The 21,786-nt window shown below is 33.8% G+C and overlaps 1 protein-coding gene across 1 annotated transcript; it reads left to right on the forward strand.

Moving 5' to 3' along the window:
- The first annotated feature begins 592 nt into the window (after positions 1-592).
- Positions 593-20,715, forward strand: LOC123539229 (baculoviral IAP repeat-containing protein 3-like). Its single transcript, XM_053536289.1, has 11 exons — positions 593-1,189; positions 2,554-3,006; positions 6,384-6,535; positions 7,643-7,658; positions 8,345-8,509; positions 9,313-9,491; positions 10,408-10,498; positions 10,792-10,881; positions 11,817-11,906; positions 18,491-18,621; positions 18,945-20,715. Exons 1-11 carry the CDS (start codon positions 697-699, stop codon positions 19,089-19,091), a joined length of 2,007 nt encoding a protein of 668 aa, XP_053392264.1. The 5' UTR covers positions 593-696; the 3' UTR covers positions 19,092-20,715.
- The last annotated feature ends 1,071 nt before the right edge of the window (positions 20,716-21,786 follow it).

Genomic DNA, 21,786 nt, shown 5'->3' on the forward strand with positions numbered 1-21,786 from the left:
GTCTATATACATACAGTCCACATAATTATGCAATCTTGTGGGCGTCAAATTGCAATTTAATTTACTGTGTCAGTGCATGCGGGGGGTACATTCATCACCGTTAGTGATAGCTCTAGTTTCTTTCATGTTGTATAAGGTAGCATACCTTTCATTTAAATGTGTATTCGGATCAATCGTTACTCCAAATACTGAAATTAAACACCGTTATATTCAATGTATAAGTATACGCTTCATGCGCTTGAATGGACCTTTTTAACAGGACTGTTAAAAGTAAACTATCCACATGATACCGGTATACGAAGTTATACTGTACATTTACTGCAGGAGAGCAGCATTTTGTATTCTTCAGTGACGATTGTTTGAAGCCAAACACTTAAGACACACTGTCTTGTGAAAATATCAAATATTTATAACAGAAGCATAATGCGCCATTGATTCATTTTTAGCATTCAAACTTTGAGAGTTGTATTTCAAATGCAAGATGATAATTCATAACTGAACAATGTAATCTTCTTTATCAGTTTATTTATTTTTAGCATTATGTACTTTCCAGTCTTACTATATTTAATAACACGTAGTGGGATCCCAGTAAAGACCCGCTAACAGCTACAATATATTGCAAATTAATATATATTCACTCATTTAATTATATTTACAATTAATAACTTAAATAGTGGAAGTATTTAGTATTGCAAAATGGATAGTTCTATGGATACTCTCACAGAAGTTGATTCATGCTTGCTTGAAATGCTGTTAGAAACTGAGTTAACTGCGAGCAATATTGAATCTATTTTCAGTGTCATAGTGTCTGGTAAATATTGTTTCAAAAAGCGCGTATTATTTCGTTTGAAACAGAATAAATTGACAATTGGTCTTCTGTCACAAATAACATCTAAAATGGAGCAAATACTATTTGACAGCGGAATATCCTTAGCAAACACTGAGACGGCATCATTATTGAAAACTTTCAGTGAAAAGAGAGAAATGCTTATCTTTTCTGTTTTCGGGAAATTAGTTCTTGTAACTAAAAATGAAATCTTAGAACTACTGGGAATAAATATAAAACGAAAACTAGACGAGGGGGTGTTGATAAAAAGGCGGATTGACTTCGACATATTCATTGCATTGCTAATTGTAAAGACTGCTAATGGGGAAGAGGCTGGCAGTTATTCTACAACAATGCTAAAAGGTAAAGACAATTTATTTAGTAAGCTATGGTTATCTTAACTTAATAGATGTATAGTTCATGTTTGATTTCTGAAAGGAAATGTTAACAAATCCAATAAATCCTTAATGAAATGCTGAAGTTTTGGTATCTCGAAGAAGTTTTGTAGTTCCAATATTTTGCAATGTGTTTTACGGACCGATATTAAGGTTAAATATCAAAAGGAGTACTTTGATTCGTGCAGCATTAATACAAATGTTGATAGCGATTCTAGTACGCTCTTTTATAGGATTGAAGTCCGTCCGACAGGCCGGTATTATGATAGAATTTTGCTTGTAAACAACGTTTCGAGCACAATATTTTTTTTCACTTTGGTAGCTTTGTGACTTACTGACAAGTTGAGCGGCAAGCTTGGAACAAGCTGTTGCAATTTTACTTCTAAATAAAAGCTGTTTGATATGTCTATGATACATATATATTACGTGTTTCGGTATAGATTAGAGTTATTAGCCATTAAGAGATAAATTTAATCTTAAAATTTGCCAGATCTTTGCAAAAATAGAAATATGGGTTATGCCCTGTACCTTTCAAACAGCTTTATCTTGTAGTATTTGTTGCGACACTGTAGTAATAAGCAGGCCGCTGAGTAACATTTTTACTAAGCTAACATAAGAGATACTACCTTCAACCATAATTACTAAATTACTTCATAGTTCATTCGTTTCAAATACGTCGAGTTAAAACGCTTTTTGTAAAGATAAAACAAGGCACTATAGGGTCTGCTTAAATTTCAGAACGGTAATTTATAGTCAGTAGCTGCTACCAGTGACAATAAAAGCGTTTTATTAAAGACGTATATTAGGTTTGCATATTAAATAAATACTATCTTAATTTATGTATTTGAATGTTGTCTTGTTACGGTAATATGCCGTTGGGTCTTCAAAATAAGTTATATAAGACTGAATTGTACGTTATAGCCATTGAACCCATGTATATATAAATTTCCCGGATCTCTGTAATTTTTCATATGTCATTGCCGTTTATTAACATTTGTTTCATATAAAGTGTTATATGACGTTGTCGTTAGAACGCGCAGGGATCTGAAGTGTGACTTACATGTTATCGGCGCACTTTAGCATGTAAACCGATATTTCTGTAATTTATGCCTTTTGTTACTATTTATACTAAGGTACATATGAAAATACTGGCTCATAGTATTTGTTACTAAAACTATGATCTTTAAGTGTGTTGATGCGACGTTAAACCCAACAAAATAAATAAATAAAAATATTTTGTGTGTAGATATATATAGCAAACTTTTTGATAAAGATTATTTGTAAATTTCGAATGAATTGTAGTTGTAGTAAAATGCCATATTAAATTCACAGATGCTCCAAAATTGTCACCGGTTTTTCCACGTATTCCTCACACTACGACTTTGGTTGACTTGGAAATTATTGTATTTCCTTATGACAGAAATCAATATAACCGGCCAAAATATCCAGAAAAATATCTTACACAAGTTACAGAAACTAATGCAAGACAATCGTCATTTGAACACTATCCTAGACATGCGGCCTCAGGGTCTATTGGCAGTGGATTTTCTGGTGTAGAACAAACAAATGTTTACTCAGCTCCGGATATTTCATACGACAGGCAGACAGCAATCAATAGCAATGTAGTAACATCAGGCCATAGGGCCCAAATTCATACAAAACCTCCAAGATATCCTGATTATATGGAACAACAAAAGAGGCAGGCATCGTTCTCTACACCCAGATGGTCTGTTGACAACAAACCAGAGCCCTTTCTATTAGCAGAATGCGGATTTTTCTTTACAGGTATTATACTATTTGGTTATCAAATATCATCTAGTATAGTCTTAAGTACCACTCATGGATTCATGGAATTGAGATTATTTGTCTTACATATCGATTGAATATCAAAAGCATTCATACAAATCAAATGCATTTACATATTTGGGACGAACTTTTACTGTCGAACTTGTAGATGTTACCTAACTTTAAATGTATCTCATAATGTCACATCAGGTGAATTTATCATAAGCCTTAAAGCAGAAGTGGTGAGAGTGACGTTTTTTACCGAGAAAGGATCAATAAAGCGCATAGCAATTGTTATCATAATAGTTTAATCTGAGAAACAAACTTCATTTTTGAATATGTAAATTACCAATCACACATAAAATCACTAAACCAATTAGTATATTACATTAGTAAGATTTTATAAAAGTAAGTATCAAACCCTTAACAATATATTAAATAAAGAATGTTTTTTTGGTAACCCATTATTGTTTAAGCGGTAATGGCAGACAATATTTATAGTACTTTATATTTCATATTAACTTTAAATAGAAACATTGATTGTATAATATTTGTGATAATGGCTAAAACATTAAGTTGGGTTCGTATGCAAACACAGATAAGTAATGTAAGATTTCATACGGATTGTTGAGTACACCTGTCATAAGATATCTGTAGTGGGTCAAGTCGTGATTGTTCACTTAATAACTTTATTCAGACTTCTTGTGCTTCAGTCAGTTTGGTTGGTCAGACTGCTATGATATTCACGTATAATAAAAGAGGCTTGTCTGTTACAAATTTCATTATTCCGTTACCTGTGTCAACAGTTCCGAAAGATTCCGAATTACAACTTTGTGATTTAGATTTTCAGAAAATACGCTACTTTTTAATCAATTTAAAATATGTAGAGGGTAGAGAAAGGGAAATGTACCAGTCTCCACATACCTAATCATATGCACACGTTAACCATCAATGAATGTTAAATCTACTTCAAAATATGAGAATCTTACACGAAAAAAAAAGGTTTCGCATTAATGATTTTTTTTCATACCCAAGTGATAGTTACTTGAGCAAATTTTATTCTGTTTTCAGAAATGATTCCTTTTCAAAAATGCTAATCTATATGTATAAAGTACGGTGGTATGTTTAGGACATGTGTTATGTTTTTAAGATTAGATTATCTCGTGCGCACGGCATCTTATCTTGAGCGATAAACATCTTATCTCGTGCGCACGACATCTTACCTTGAGCAACCAACATCTTATCTCGAGCGATCAACATATTATCTTGAGCGATCAACATCTTATCTCGAGCGATCAACATATTATCTTGAGAGATCAACATCTTATCTCGTGCGCACGACATCTTATCTCGAGCGATCAACATATCATCTTGAGCGATCAACATATTATCTTGAGCGATCAACATATTATCTTGAGCGATCAACATATTATCTTGAACGATCAACATATTATCTTGAGCGATCAACATCTTATCTCGAGCGATCAACATATTATCTTGAGCGATCATCATCTTAATTTGAGCGATCAACATCTTATTTCGTGCGCACTACATCTTATCTTGAGCAATCAACATCTTATCTCGAGCGATCAACGTATTATCTTGAGCGATCAATATCTTATCTTGAGCGATCAGCATATTATCTCGAGCGACCAACATCTTAACTCGAGCAATCAACATCTTATCTTGAGCGATCAACATCTTATATCGAGCGATCAACATATTATCTCGAGCGATCAGCATATTATCTTGAGCGATCAACATCTTATCTTGAGCGATCAGCATATTATCTCGAGCGATCAACATCTTCTCTCGAGCGATCAACATATTATCTTGAGCGATCAACGTCTTATCTTGAGCGATCAACATTTTATCTCGAGCGATCAACATATTATCTTGAGCGATCAACATATTATCTTGAGCGATCAACATCTTATCTCGAGCGATCAACATCTTATCTCGAGCGATCAACATATTATCTCGAGCGATCAATATCTTATCTCGAGCAGTCAACATATTATCTTGAGCGATCAACAACTTATCTCGAGTGATCAACATCTTATTTCGTGCGCACGACATCTTATCTTGAGCGATCAACATCTTATCTCGAGTGATCAACATATTATCTTGAGCGATCAACATGTCATCTCGGGATATCAACATATTATCTTGAGCGATCAACATCTTATCTTGTGCGCACGACATCTTATTTATATATATTAAGGTCCTTTGTGTTTGCATTTAGGTCATCAGTAAAACATACGGACAAGTTGTTAATGAGGGTCCCGCCTATTCCACTGTTATTTAAACTTCCCACTGGTATATGTACAAATTTATCACAACATTTGGGAGAGCAATGCATATAATTGGTCATCCTATCTTCAAAATCAAATGAACATAACCAATGATGCATACTGCATGTTAGAAAAGCAACAAATTTCAGTTCGACTGATAAATTCGCGCAGAAAAGTTGCATGCATGAATTAAGGGAAAACAAGGAAATTCTTTAATATATGGGCGAAGCCTACATACTATTTTTTTTTTTTTTTTGAAAAGGACTTTAATTTATTTCTTTGCATCATCACTCATTTTTGCTGCCTTTTTTATCAGTTTGCGTATTTAAATTTCTAGCCCTGCAAACATGTGAAACGGTTAAACGTATAATCGAAACAAAAACTAAAACGGTGGCAGCCGTATGTTTTTACTAATGATCTGAATTCACACAAAGGTCCTTAATATATATTGATAAGATGACCGAGAAAAGATGTTGATCACTCGAGATAATATGTTGATCGCTCAAAATAAGATATTGATCGCTCAAGATAAGATGTTGATCGCTCGAGATAAGATGTTGATCGCTCAAGATAATATGTTGATCGCTCAAGATAATATGTTGATCTCTCAAGATAAGATGTCGTGCGCACGAGATAAGATGTTGAGCGCTCAAGATAATTAAATCCTAAAATAAATCCTAAAAAACGTAATTGCATGTCCTAAACATACTACCTCAATAAAGTGTTCTGTAACGTAATTTGATAATTATATAAGAGACAGTGTGTGTGTGTGTTTTTTTGTGTGTGTGTGTGTGTTTTTGTGTGTGTGTGTGCGTGTGTGCGTGCGTGCGTGCGTGCGTGCGCGTGCGTGCGTGCGTGTGCGTGCGTGCGTGCGTGCGTGTGTGTGCGTGTGTGTGTGTGTGTGTTCGGGTTTAACGTCTTTTTTATAGGAGACAGTGTGAATTATATGATCATATACTATTGAAAATATAAAAACAAAAAAAATCTGCTTTTGCAATGACTCTTACACCATTAAGTGTTTCATTGTCGAAAATGTACAATAGAGTAACTCAGCTATTGCATATTATATGGCTACAATCACAGGTAATCAAGATCTGGTGCGGTGCCACCAGTGTGGGATAGGATTGAAAGATTGGGTACGAGAAGATGATGTCCTTACTGAACACGTGAAACATTCGTCCTCGTGTGATTTCATCGTAAAGAAGTTTGGAAAGAATAGAATAGATAGAATAAAGGTATGGGACAAGCCGTTTATCTTTTTTTCTTCTTGCATAAGGTCGCTAACTCATTACTGTGTCAGTCAAACAAAAATAAGGAATGTTTCGGCAAATAATTTTGTCTTCTGTTAACTGTTTATTTGAGCATTACAGCGAATCATCACAGTAATGATTGTGGTATTATGCAGGTCTGAAAATATTTATTTCACATCTCATTTCAATCGAAAAAAAATGAGATATTGCATCAAAACATTTGTACCTGCCTGAATCACAAAGCTATAACAATAAATACCTTATTTTATACTGACAGAAGTTCACAAGTAAACAAAAACACAATAAACAGATAATCATATTAAATTATGAATGAGTAATATAACTGGAAACTTGACGGTAATAGTCCCTGAATGTAAAAATGTGAGAAAAGTCCGTAGTGCAAAATGTTTATCATCGAAAATGTATAAATTGAATCATATTTTAATAGCTGTCTTATTTGATAAGGGTTAGGAGAAGAAAAGTACAACAATTATGTAAATCTCAAGATTCAAGAAAAGCAAGTTGTTGTTATTTGTTGCTTTAGGTCGTTATTGTCACCTTTTTTAAAATAATATATATATATATATATATATATATATATATATATATATATATATATTTTTTTTTTTTTTTTTTTTTTTTTTTTTTTTTTTTTTTAAGCTTAACAATATGATTAGGGTGTTACTGAATAATATGTTTATGTCTGTCTTGAATAATACCTAGAATTCAAAATACTCTTAATTATATTTTTGTAGTCTGTATTATAAAGTATAGCTTATTTCTCAATAAGGAATATATTTAGGAAATCTAGTTATTAGTGGTGTTTTTCTTTTCATAAATTGTTATAGTTTGTAGTATTTGAGTAGGATGTAATTTCTGTTACTGAGCATTATGCTTGTGACAGCCTTGTAAACAATTTTTTATATTCAAAACAGTCTACATAGTGTTCATTATTTTCTTACATACTTTATTATCTATTTTTGAAACCCTGTAATTTCAAATCTTAGGCCGTTCGCGTTTACAAGTACTATTGCTACTTTCTCAGTAAGTAGGTTGTCAATCTAATATACTGTGCCAATGTTTTATTTACAGCTGGCACTGACATCTGGTAAGACATTTTATTATAACAAAACCCGTCTAGCTATTGACATTGTATACGTGTGATAACGTATTCTCATTCGGCATTCTTAGACGTTAATAGAAATATAAGTTCACGTGGCTCTCAGTTAGGTCGAAATAATTCCGATATCGCTTATGGGTAATTTCTTTTTTTTAATGTCATGAACGTTCCGCTACGTTAAATGATAGAGTACGACCGTCTTATGTGCATTTAACAATTGTATAATATTACTTTCGCTTAGACTTGAAGGAAGACCGATGTTTCCTATCTTTAGATAAAGACCTACTTACAGTCAGTATATCAGTGGAATTGATATACAGGAAATATATTAAGTAAGGCAATATAGGCTATTTGACACCGTATTGAACACATTTTACTTCAAGAATCACATAGCCTTTCATTATAACATGTGACACAAAAGAGTTAGACATTTGGGCGCATCCTTTAACCTGTGTAAATTCAATGATAACAAACTACTCCATTTTGCAATATGAAATCTTATCGACACTTATTTTGGATAGAACCATCAGAACTCGCCTTAAGATCGCTTAAAATTCACAAGCAGTTCACTAAAAGCCTATGATGATGATTGACGCATAAACAAGGGTCGACTGTATATATGCGTAAACTGTTTCTAAAAGATGCAAATATTATGTGAATTATCTTTAAAACAGACGACAACAATGAAATAGTATCAATTGCTTCACACAAACTACCATATAAAATCCGCTCACCGAGGTATAAGACGAGGGAAGCAAGACTGTTGTCATTCATAAGTTTTCCACAACACATTCAGGTGCCTGTTCAACAACTTGCTGTAGCAGGATTGTTTTATACAGGTAAAATAACCTTATGGATACAGATTCTTAGATTGAAATGTATTTTTAAGGCTAATGGTTCATTTGTTTCACAACACATTTGAAATACATAATATTGGACCAATTGCTATTTTACTTATATTTGAACTACTCGTTCTGTAGAGACTACGTGGTTTGTGATAAAGCTATGTGGGATAGTTTAGCTGCTTAAATTATGGCTTAAGGATATTTTACTAGTCTGATCAAGTTAAAGTTGTATATTTAAAACCAACGCAGAAAAAAGACAATTTGACTAAATATGTACCTAAGTTTCTACAGTTTCGCCTTCAAATAACGACGTGATTTATTGTGTACAACACATTTCTAATCCAATACCTCTTTAGAATAAGCGTAAGATATTTGCTGAGAACAGCTTACCTTCTGAATTTGTTAGTTAGCCAAAACTAAGACAAGATTTCGCAGATGTTGTCATTCATGTGAACAACTATCAGTACACCACAAAAAAAATGACAAATATATCATATCATTTAAATACATATAAAGGTGTAACAGGTATTTAAGTTCAAGCACAAAATATCAGAGGGAGCATAGTTATAGGAAGGACAGATACTTCTTACTACAGGTACAGTTTAAATGGTACGTATGTATCAGTGTTTTAAATATTACTGAAGAAAATGGAGACTTGCGCTGTTGTTTCAGATGCTACTGTTATTGATCTTTAGGGCATAGAGAAAGAAATGAATACGATAGCCCTATAATGATATTAATATATATGAGCGTTTAAAATGTTTACGTAAATTTCTAAACTTAAAATCTTACTGAAGGAAGTGAAGATTTGTGTCGTTGTTTCACGTGTGATGGCGGTTTGAAAGACTGGGGTTCTGGAGATGACCCTATAAAAGAACATGCCACATACTTCCCTAATTGTTCGTACATTATCAGGCTAAAAGGACCCGAGTATATCAAGTGTCAGCAGCAAAGTCGCCAGAGTTATAAACCCATGGTATGTTTGATTAATAACACTATCTTGCTAATTCATCTTTTACATGCGGAACTTCTATTAGCTGATTTGAGAAGTTAAGGGTTTACATTGTTTTAATATATCTTTTGCAAAAACTACAACGAAAACTGATAACAATACTTGAATTTTACGGTTCGGATTAAAATATTTTATGCAATGTAGAATTTGAACAAACCCTTTTTCAATAAACTCTTATTTTTTAAAACTGTGTGAAGGTGGACGTAAGTGGTAGGAGCTTAACTTCTTGATAATCTGATCTGGACATTTTAGACCCCAAGCAATTTTTTTATGATGAAAAACGATAAACAAAACATAACATTGGTGATATTTTCGCAATAAGAATATTGTGTACAAAGACTGTAAATCAATGTTTTGTCAAATGAAATGTGTATATATGTTTGCTTATTCTTGGAACTTGCCGATTTGAGGGTATTAACTGGAATAATTCCACATCAGCTTTTTGTTATTTTTTCATATTTAGTTTTGTTTGGTTGTTTTTTGTAACGTCACACCGATACAATCATAGTCATAGTCATACAGTTACTTTCTAGCTTTGATGGTTGAGGAAGAAATGCAAGGTACACCTTGGTGCATATTATTACGGGCGGGCACCTGGGTAGAAACACTGATCTTCTGCAATGAGTAATGGGGCGGTTTTATACAATATTTTTCACACAGACTAACAATAACAATTACACATCTCAAAGGTCTTGTTCTATGTTGTTCGATACGTCAAAACAGGCAGTTATGCACCTTTCTGAGAGCACTTTATACTAATTACGACACTTTAAAAAATTAAACATACTAAATTTGCAGTTGTAGTTCCTTTTAATGGTGCGCAATTTGAAATGGCATTAACAAAAAAGTATGAACACTTCTATTCCAAACTGTTTTCCAGGGAACATCAGGGGGCAACAGTGCAATAACTCAACCAAAACTGGCTTTATCTAATCACTCGATGAATAATTTGCCAGAAACAGATAGTGATTGTAAGTAAATAAAAATTAAACACATTTTAAATGTGAAAATGTTTGACATCACAACTATTATGTGAATTTCCTGATATATTTTAATAAAGACCGTTATAGATATTACTCTTTAAAGGGCTTTCGATTAATGACATGTAAAATAGAAACTGTTTACTTGCTTACACTACCTGGTACTTAGATCAAATACAAAGTAAATGAATTTGCGTAATACTGTATATGAATTCACGTACTATATGTTATAACTGTCCACAAATATTTCTTAATTTGAAATGAATGTTATATTTTATATTTAGACTCCAGCTTCAATGTAAGTGAAGTTGTTCAAAAGCTGCGATATTTAGAGGTAGAAGTGAATACAGCAAAAGCTGAACAAGAAATGAAAGGTGATACTCGTATATTAACTACATAAACTAATATATATCGGGAATCGTTACAGTCAATCAGCTTGCCAAGAAATATGCCTTTGTAATTTAACAATAGATTTTGGAATAAAAATACCAACCCTGCCCATATTGTACTAATTTAATATGCAAAACGCTTACCATGGACGCTTATTATGAACTAGTAAAAAGCGTGTTCTTCCAAAACGATCCGAAATCAGACGATCTGTGCACGTGCCGTAATGTCATTTTTTTTATTTGATAGTATATCTCTTTCGGTATATATCGCATGCTAACGTAGAGGGATCGAACCCAATTTTCGACGCGGATCGATTCCCTATTAATGATACTGGAATCTCGGAATGCTAAAGTGAATTGCACTCGACAGTTGATTTTCATGAAACTCTGCAAGTGCAAAAATATAAATATATATATAATAAAATGGTATATTTTTGCTGCATCGCAATAAAAGTCTTTTATAATTTATTAATCAAAAGTATAGTCTAAATCTGCACTAACTTATATTTGCTTGAAGGAACCAGATTTCCGACACGCGATGAAATTATGAATACTTTGCTTTATTTGATGGAAAGGTCTGAACTTTTTGATTCTGCTATTGTACCCTCAACATCTCCTGAAAGTAAAAGAGGTTTTATAAGTTACTATTGATTGTGATGTAAGTTATTATATCAAGTAGTGTAGAAAAGCGTTGTTTTTGTCATGAGGTATATAAAATCAAGAAATTTCACTGAATCTGTCACATATATTATTCTTTACAGATTATTCAATTATCCTCTGTAGAAAAGATAGGTTTGCTTACACTGCCTAGTATATCTTAATGTAAATGGAAAATATTGTTTAAGTATTAACGTATTATCAAGAAAAAGTCTGCTTTGAATACTTTCAAATCTGAAATGAATATTACGTATTACATTTAGATTCAAGTTTACATGTGAGCCAAGATGATTACAATCTTGAATATTCAGTGGTGGAAGTGAATACAGCCAATGCTGAACTAGAAATGAAAGGTAATACTCTTATATAAACTACAAAAACTATTTTTGATATAGGAATCACGGGAAATCTCAATGTTTATTACGAATAGCACCTAGGTTCTTTTTTCATATGCTAAATTGCACTCCATCGTTTATGTTCAGTGTTGAAAAATCTACACTGCAAAGGCACAGTAGATACAATGAGATGATTTATTTTTGCCAAATTATTATTATTATATTATTATTATTATTATTAATCCAACATCCGAGCAAATTGTGAATACTTTGCTTGATATACAAGAAAGGTCTGATCACTTTCCAAATGCTTCTGTACACCCTGCATCCAAAGAAAATAAAAGTGGTTTGTATACGTTACTAATGTTTGTGTTGAACGTTATTAGGTAATGTAGGAAAGCGTTGTGTGTGTCGTTTGGCAGCCGCAAAGGTCTACCAATACTTATAATTAGGTCTGTAATTTTTCTATCTCTTCAGATCATTCATCACGACATTTATACTGTGTTACTGTACTGTTTAATTTTCCAGCTGGCTTGTACGTTTCTGCTAGGTTAATTTCAATACTGCTTTAATAGCTTTTGGTATTGTTTCATCACAACTTGGATAGAGTGCCTGCTTTTTGGCCCACCGTCATCAGATGGTGGGCTATTCAAATCACTCTGCGTCCGTGGTCCTTCCGTCCTTCCGTCCGTTAACAATTTCGCGTTATCACATCTCCTCAGAAACTACTGGGGGGGATTTTGACCAAACTTTGTCAGAATAATTTATTAGTACCCTAGTTATGTCCCGCTGAAAATCAGACGGGTTTAACAATTTTTGAGTGAGGTATGGCCCTTTGTTTATTTTGATTTCTAATATAATTTACATAGATTTATATAGGGAAAAACTTTGTTGAAAATCTTATCCAAAACCACAAGGCCTAGGGCTTTGATATTTAGTATGTAGCATCATCTAGTGGTCCTCTACCAAGAGTGTTCAAATTATTTCCCTAGGGTCAAATATGGTCCCGCCCCGGGGGTCACATGGTTTATATAGACTTATATAGGAAAAAACTTTGAAAATCTTCTTGTCCAAAACCACAAAGCCTAGGGCTTTGATATTTGTAATGTAGCATCATCTAGTGGTTCTCTATCAAGTTTGTTCAAAATATCCCCCTAGCGTCAAATATGGTCCCGCCCCGGAGGTCACATGGTTTATATAGACCTATACGGGGAAGCACTTTAAAAATCTTCTTGTCCAAAACCTCAGGGCCTGGTGCTTTGATATTTGGTATGTAGCATCATTTAATAGTCCTCTACCAAGTTTTTTCAAATTATCCCCCTAGGGTCAAATATGGTCCCGCCCTGGGGGTCACATTTTAAATATAGACTTCTATAAGGAAAAACTTTGAAAATATGCTTGTCTTTAATCACAGGGCCTAGGGCTTTGATATTTTGTATGTAGCATCATCTAGTGGTCCTCTACTAAGATTGTTCAAAATATCCCTCTAGGGTCAAATATGACCCCGCCCAGGTCCGGGTAACTTGGTTTATATAGACTTGTATAGGAAAAACTTTAAAAATCTTATATAGGAAAGAAAAAATAAAAACCTTTTTGTCTGAATTTTCAAGGTCAAGGCCTTTGATAGTTGGTATGTATCATTGCCTATTTGCCCCTGGGGTGAAATGAGGCCCCGCCCCGGGGGTCACTTGTTATATGTATAATTCATAAGTTATTTAGGAAAAAATACTTAAAAATTATCAGATCATATTTCCTAGACTGTGTAATTAAAATTACCTAATGATCCCAAGTTATTAGGTGGTCACTTGACCTTGACCTACTGACCTACTTTCTTATTTCTTAAGATACAGCTTAATACTGACTTTCCGTGACCTTGAATGTGACCTACTGACCTACTTTCTTGTTTTTTGATATACAGCCTTGAAATTTGGATGACATATACAGTTTTGCACACCGATCTTAAAACTGACTTTCAGTGACCATGAATATGACCTACTGACCTACTTTCTGATATTTTAGCATCAGTTTGGCATTTTAAACATGTGGCTGAAATTACTCAGGTGAGCGATTCAGGGTCATCCTGACCATCTTGTTAGTTATAATATAAGTAATTATATGTGCATTCTCTGTTTCCATAATAAGAAAGAATAATACTGCATATAACTCATTTATGGTGTCATGTCATCTCTCTTGTTTAGGGTCAAGGTCATTTATTTTGATCTAGTGACCTACTTTTTTGTTTTTAACTTACAACATTTAAATTTGGACCACATGTATAGTTTTTAGCGGCTAGATTAACCTTGAGTTCACATTGATCTTGACCTAGTGACCTACTTTCACATTTCTTCAAAATTGGACCACATGCATAGGTTTATGTAACGAAATGAACTTTGACATTGATCTAGTGACCTACTTTCACATTTCTGTAGCTACAACCTTCAAATTTGATCACATGCATAGGTTTGTGTACCAAAATAAACTTTGACCTTGACATTGACCTTGTGACCTACTTTCACATTTGTTAAGGTACAGGCTTCAAATCTGGACCACATGCATTGTGTTGTGTTCCGAAATGAAATTTGACCTTGATTTTGATCTAGTGACCTACTTTCACCTTTCTCAAGCTACAACCTTAAAATTTGGACCACATGCATAATTATGTGCACCGAAATGATTTTTTACCTTCATTTTGACCTAGTGACCAACTTTCACATTTCTCAAGCTACAGGCTTCAAATTTGGACCACTTGCATAGTTTTGTGTTCTGAATTGAAATTTGACATTGATCTTGACCTAGTGACCTACTTTCACATATCTGTAGCTACAGCCTCCAAATTTAGACCACATGCATAGGTTTGTGTGCCGAAATAAACTTTGACCTTGAGATTGACCTAGTGACCTATTTTCACATATTTGAAGGTACAGGCTTCAAATTTGGACCGCATGCATAGTTTTGTGTTCCGAAATGAAATTTGATCTAAATTTTGACCTAGTGACCTACTTCCACATTTCTCAAGCTACAGCCCTCAAATTTGGACCACATGCATAGTTTTGTGTACCGAAATGAACTTTGACCTTGAGATTGACTAGTGACCTACTTTCACATTTCTCAAGCTACAGGCTTCAAATTTGGACCACATGCATAGTTTTGTGTTCTGAATTGATATTTGACCTTGATTTTTATCTAGTACCTACTTTCACATTTCTCAAGCTACAGTCTTCAAATCTGAAGCACAAGCATAGTTTGGTGTACCAAAATGAGCTTTGACCTTGAAATTGATCTAGTGACCTACTTTCACATTTCTCAAGCTACAGATTTCAAATTTGGACCGCATGCATGGACCACATGCACAGTTTTGTGTACCGAAATGAACTTTGACCTTGATTTTAACCAGTGATAAGACCTGGATTCTGACATAGTTACCTATTTTTAGGATTTTGAGCTAGTCTTGAAATTTGGAACATTCAAAAATGGCTCAATGGTGGGCGCCAAGATCACTCTGTGATCTCTTGTTAATTTTGTCTTGGCAGTTTCTTTAATATACAGGCTCCATAACCTCAGATCCTCTTTCTAATTTCACGTTGTTTAGTTCTGTCCATTCTTTTTGCGGTTGTGGCAAACCTGTTATATTAACAAGGCACGATGCCCAGCTATTCATGGAATAGCAATTTGTGTATCATTGAAGGTTTCGCGTACACACTACTCGAATACATCTGCAGGTTTCTATAAATTGTATTTTTTACTTATAACATGTGTAAATGTTGCGAACTGCTCAACCCGGGGCTAGAGGCCATGGGCGGTGGCATGCATTTCCACTATCGTTCATGAACAAGCTTGATCAAGCTAAACCTGCAATAATTCATTTATGCCGTACTGCGTGACCTGTGATTTCCAACTTTTTCCATTTTGATGTAAAGCAAAATAATCAACATCTTGCAGTGCTATGCTGTTCTACAAAGCGATACATCTGTGATATTTCTGAATTGTTTCGTATACATGGTAGTTTTGTATTGACATTAAGCTCAGCTTTCTTCCCGTTAAACATTTCAAGGGAGTCATAATAAACTTCAAGATAGTAACCTTTCGGACAGGCCTGTTGTTGTCGCAACAAAGGAAAATATTGCTGCCGTTTTGGGTATGATAGAAGAAGATCATCGATATACTATTTTCCATTATTAGCATTCAGAATGGACCGATCATCATAGTCTGACTGGCCATTTGAAATTAAAGAAAGTTTGTGCTAGATAGGTCCTTCAATTGTTGACACTAGACCGAAAGTTCAAGTGTTGTAATTGCACCAAAATACTGTTGACAAAATGCAAAAACTGTAATTTCAAAAACATTTGCGAGTTGCTCGCTGGGGATGAAACATGGGTTTATTACTTTGAGCCTCAGCGTCGCATAAACTAAATAGAAGTCAGACAAGGTCGGGCATTGCAAAAAAATATGACAACAAGTGCAAAGACGGTTTCATATGCTATTTTCTTCAGTTCTAGTGGCCCCGTTGTACTAATTCCTTGCAAAGAGGATAAAACAATCACAGGCAAAAGATATAAAACTGTAATACTTGTATGACTAATTTATATGTGGAGCAGGTGTTCCTGAACAGGTGTTCGGACGATCATATACTTATGCACGGAAGTTCTCTCATCTTTAAATGCAAACAAGAATCCGGTGTAATCTCACTCAGCTCAAAACAGTGTGTCTTCGGACGAATTATATCCAATTATGGCAAAGCGCCTAGCAGTACAAACGAACGTGTAATTTCACAACAAGTCCACTAACCCAGAAAGATGAATTTCGATGCTGCTTCATATACACACCCGAATCGTACTCGACATTTGCACTGATTCAACATTTGCATATAAACTCTAATTGCATTATCATGTCTAACAAATCAGCAGTGAAATTTTAGTCTTTTTACCTGATTCGGACAAGATAAGCTATATATTTTCTTTCTGAAAGTTAACAGGATCTCGATGATACAAAGAATTTATAGAGATAGTTTTGATTTAGAGATATAGTTAAAATCAAAACAGACTCATAGGTCGTAGGGCTTTGATATCAAATGCATATATGGAAACAAATAGAAGAAACTAATTCATTTAACTTTAATGGAAAAATATTTCATGTAAATGAAAACATGTCCTGTGATGTGAAAAATGTCTTTTATGTTATGACTTGTAACGGCTGCCCTGAATATTACATAGGTCAAACAGGAGACAAATTAAGAACTAGAAGAACAATTTATTCTCAACAAACAAATTAGAGACCCATCGGTAAGACAACTACCTGTAAGTAGTCATATAGACATTTGCTGTACAAAAGAGCCACAATTTACTATATTCCAATTTTATGAAATGAAAACGAACAGTTTATCAGCTAGATTAACAAAAGAAAAATGCTTTATTTACTGTTTATTAAACATGCGGAACAATTCACATGATACAAATAGATAAATAACGTCATAACGTCTTTAACTTCTCTGTTTGACGTCAAAATTACATCCCTTGTTTCCTTCACGTCAACGTCAGAACTATTGAATTAATCCCCTTTCTTTTATTGTTATATATTTAGACACCCTCATGAGCCATTCACGGCGAAACTAGTTTGTGACTTTTCTATTAAAGTTTAAGAATATATTCAAATTCAGTTAAATTCAACTTTGCTAACTTAGGAGTATAAATACACATTCAATAAACTCGTTAAATCTCATTTCTGACATTACATTTGTGAAAATGTAAAATATTGAGAACAACGTAAGGTACACGGCAATAAGTCAATTATTTGAGCCAAGCCTTTTGACGGAAGCCCAGCATTAATACTTTTGTCCGTCAATCCGTCCAACCGTCTGACCAGCTGAAAATGGACACTTCCCTGTCGGACCATTTATTTGACTCTATTCAAGAATTTTGTAAAAACCTAGCACAATGATAGAGGGCATTAAAGGAAGTGCAGTGTATAAAAAGAATAACTCTATCATTCTTATATTTTGGAATAACGCCTTTATAACTTTTCCAGACCACTTCTCCATCAGAGCTGTTGTGAATTAATGCAACTGCATACAAAGAAAGAGGACACTTAAGAAAGCTGTATTGTACAATAACCATAACTCTTCCTTGCTTACTTTTTAACTATTGTTATCATATGTACCTATAGCACTTTTGTACTTTTGTCCGAAGAAAAACTCCAGAACTATCGGTTAGGTTTTGTTAAACATTTACACAATGACCTCTCATCGTGAGAAATTGCATTGTACACAAAACATAGCTCTACAATGCTTACCATTTTACCTCCATTTATTAAATACAGTTGCCCCATTCAAATTTCTTAATTATGCAGAAGGCATTTATCAAAAATGCATACAAAGATAATGTATAATTAGGAAAAGTGCAGAAACAATTTAACCATGATACTTTTATCCGGAGAATAACTCTAAACTATTAGAAGGTTATTGTTTATTGACAGCGATATCAAAGAATGACATAATGAGACAAAATACATACTGCAAATGAGATGAAATTCAAAATTTTGTTCAGTAAAATTTTATAAAATTATTTTTGTTTAAATTTAGCTTATAAGACCTTGTGTTTTTATTTCAGAAAATGAACAATATAAGAAACGGCTGACAAGGTGTACAAGCACGTTTGTAGAGAAAATGTCTCCTGAGCTGCTATTAGATAAACTTCATGAGAGTAGATTTCTTACATATGTAGAAAAAAGAGATATACAGGTATTTTAACCGTTTTCATTGAAAAGCCCTCAGTATAATTGTTAATTTGTGTTTTACTCCAAAGAAATGCATTTTCTGATCAAAGTTCCTTCCTCTTATTTTTCTTATGAAATAACCATTACAGTTGGGCTTATGTACTCACAATATGAATCCATGTAATCCCTTACAATTAAATGCTCCTGATCAATGAATATAAAATAAAACCTCTATTTTAATCAAACATGTTTTATTCCAATTTCTAAAATAGTTTCCTTTATTATTAACTTATTCGTACAATTAAAGACTATACGTTCTATCAAACAATGTTTAAATATATCTTACAGGAAACACCACTGACGTCAGAAAAAAATAGAGCAATACTGCGAAAGATCATGATGAAAGGAAAACGCGGATATACAGAATTCAAAGATTGCCTTAGGCAATGCAATCAAGGGCATCTTGCTGATTTGTTGGAACGAGAAGAAAATTGACTTCAGGATGAAAATTAATCAAACAAGGACCATGCGCTTGTACATTTATGTCTTATGCCATCAAAGCAAATGCTGTGATTTTTCGTCTTTAAAGATTATTTGTCTGCTTGCTTTCCAAAAGGCAAATTTTATTTGTCTTTAGACTATGTAAAATTTTGTGTTTTGCTTTCGCCTAACATTTTTTCCACCAAAGTTGAAAGTTGTTGATCAGATTTGCCGCTCTATATTATTAGGTTTTTTTGTTTGCGCTCCCATGATTAAAACTTTAAATATCCTATCAAATATTTTTGCGCTAAGTGTATTGACATAACAGTGAACAAATAATAACAATTCCAGTCTGGCATCGTTTTAAAATTGACTTTAAGGTAGGGAACACGTAATATCAGTCGGGAGTTTCCGTGTGATCACGTATTTGTAGTTCGGCGTTATTCTGGCTTAATGTCGCCCAACATGCACAATACTTTCTTTTGAAACAGGAAATGTCGGACGTATTGTCAGACTAACTGGGATCACCAAATGTTCAAACAACTGCTTAGAACAGTATTAATGTTAATTAATGTCCATTTCAGACATTAGATGAGAATTTTATTCAACAAAATTAATGTAAGCTTTCAAAAGGTGCTTGTTTTTTTTTCATTGATTAATGTATTACAGTCACAAGACACTGTTTATGTCATTATTATTGTTGTCGTATATAACATATCTCATAACAACATTATAACAATATGATTACTTAAGACCGATGTAATTATATTTTTCAGTAACTTAGTTTTGCACTTGCAAGTCAAAACAGAAAAGCAGTGCACGTAAAGATAACTCTATTCATTGTTTTTGTGATATTTGTTTCCATTTGAGACTTTTTTTAAACTTAAGGTATACGGACTTACTGGAAATCCTATGAACTGATCTCTAGTCGAAAATAGTGTATTCGTTGTTGGACCGAAAGACGTTTCAATGCCAGCATACCACAGGGCTCCGTACTTGGACCTATACTATATTTTGCTTTGATAAATGGTATTACAGATTCCCTGTCTAGTGTAACACTTTTATTTGCTGACACCAGCTGATATAAGTTAATTGTAATAATGTTATTCATATAAATTGAACATTTAATGCTGACTTAAACATCCTATTGATATCCTTGTTAAATTGAATCCGGTCAGAAATGAAATATTGTTCCTACACTTGGTTGAATTGGTCTACATTTTGTTTGGAGAATACTGGTTAAATTTGTATTGATAGTCATAAACAATAATGCGTAACAAGCAGGCGTTACATTTAGCAAAGGTGTACATTTTCAAAACTGACTCGTAGTACAAACATGTGGTTTATGAAAATGAATTACTAGTCAAATTTCAGTATTACGAGACGTGAATAGTAACTTGTATCAATAGAAGGCTTCGATAAATGGACGAGTTTCATAATTCAATAGAAAAACTATCGTTTACAAATATAGCTTTGGAGAATCACCTAATTATCTGTCTGGGCATTTTTTTTGTACTTCTAATTCATTTTACCTTTCTCCGGTCCATCATGCAATAATTCGAAACAAACACGTGATTATCTCAAATGTGTAACTATGGATATATCACTTTACATTATTAAAGAAAAATGATGCGAAAAACGTTCTTTCTTATATTTATTCACCAAACATTTAATGTGGAGTTTCCACTTTTTCTATTTTATACATAATATGAGTCCATGTTAATAATCAGCTAAATTATTCATTATTGTATTGTAACCAATGTTACTATATAAAGTAACGAAATTGTGCTGCCGCGTCGATCGATTATATATGTTATTCCGTCGCGTGCCCGTATTTTTTTGTCATGACGGCCCACTGAACTTTTTAACGTGACGTTAGGGGAAACGTGACAACGTAAGCTTACAAAAACCACCATGTAAACTATCAGGATCAGTTGGGTTTTTTGCATTGCTTGCGTGCGTGTGTGGGTACGTGCGTAAACAAGAAATAAAGTGCCAATGTAATTGCACATTGATGACGCAACCCATATAATAAGCTGAAAATGAAGAAACACTACCATTGGAACTGGTAGAAATAATCTGCAAGACCGACTTGTATGGTAGACTGGTATATACGATAGTGATTTTTCATAACACAATTTCTTATTTATCAAATTGCATGTTAAAACTGTTACATTTTCGAAAGACATCTTTTTCATGTTTTAACGATTATACGAGCACATATCTAGGGGATGGTCGCGGCAAAAAAAATGATCGTGTCTGGTCCTTGCAGCTTAAAAATAGAAGTCTCGGTGAGTGGATGAGTAGAAGTGGTGGGAAAGGGGCGATTGGGAGATTCTAAGAAACGTTTTGACGTAAAGTTAGTTTATGGAGATACAGTGAAATTGAGAATTGTGTTGTTACATTTCAACCAAGACTATAATAATAGCTGACCACTGTGACTCGAACTTGGCGTACCTGTTCCTAAAGTAATTGATGCCTGACCCTTAACATGAGCAATCCTTACCTGAGGTTTGGTAACCATATGGGTAGTAGTTAAGAGGATTAAATGAAATTGAGAAGCTTGCCACAAACATGCAATAAAAAGCGATATCGACGGCGACGGCGTAGACAACAATGTCGTCGAAGACCGCCGCTGCGCCAGGGTGAGTCCAATAGCCAAATAGCAATCCTTATTTTCCTAATATTAAGGTAAAACCATTATAATAGC

Source organism: Mercenaria mercenaria, unplaced genomic scaffold, assembly GCF_021730395.1.
Source record: "Mercenaria mercenaria strain notata unplaced genomic scaffold, MADL_Memer_1 contig_894, whole genome shotgun sequence".
Taxonomy (NCBI): Eukaryota; Metazoa; Mollusca; class Bivalvia; order Venerida; family Veneridae; genus Mercenaria; species Mercenaria mercenaria.

What these genes read in the sequence shown, in the direction of transcription:
- LOC123539229 (XM_053536289.1), top strand. Translation starts at nt 697, where the DNA reads ATGGATAGTTCTATGGATACTCTCACAGAAGTTGATTCATGCTTGCTT. An exon ending in GCCAGAGTTATAAACCCATG is followed by an intron (nt 9,492 to 10,407) that starts GTATGTTTGATT and finishes ACTGTTTTCCAG; the next exon opens with GGAACATCAGGGGGCAACAG. An exon ending in TAGAAAAAAGAGATATACAG is followed by an intron (nt 18,622 to 18,944) that starts GTATTTTAACCG and finishes TATATCTTACAG; the next exon opens with GAAACACCACTGACGTCAGA.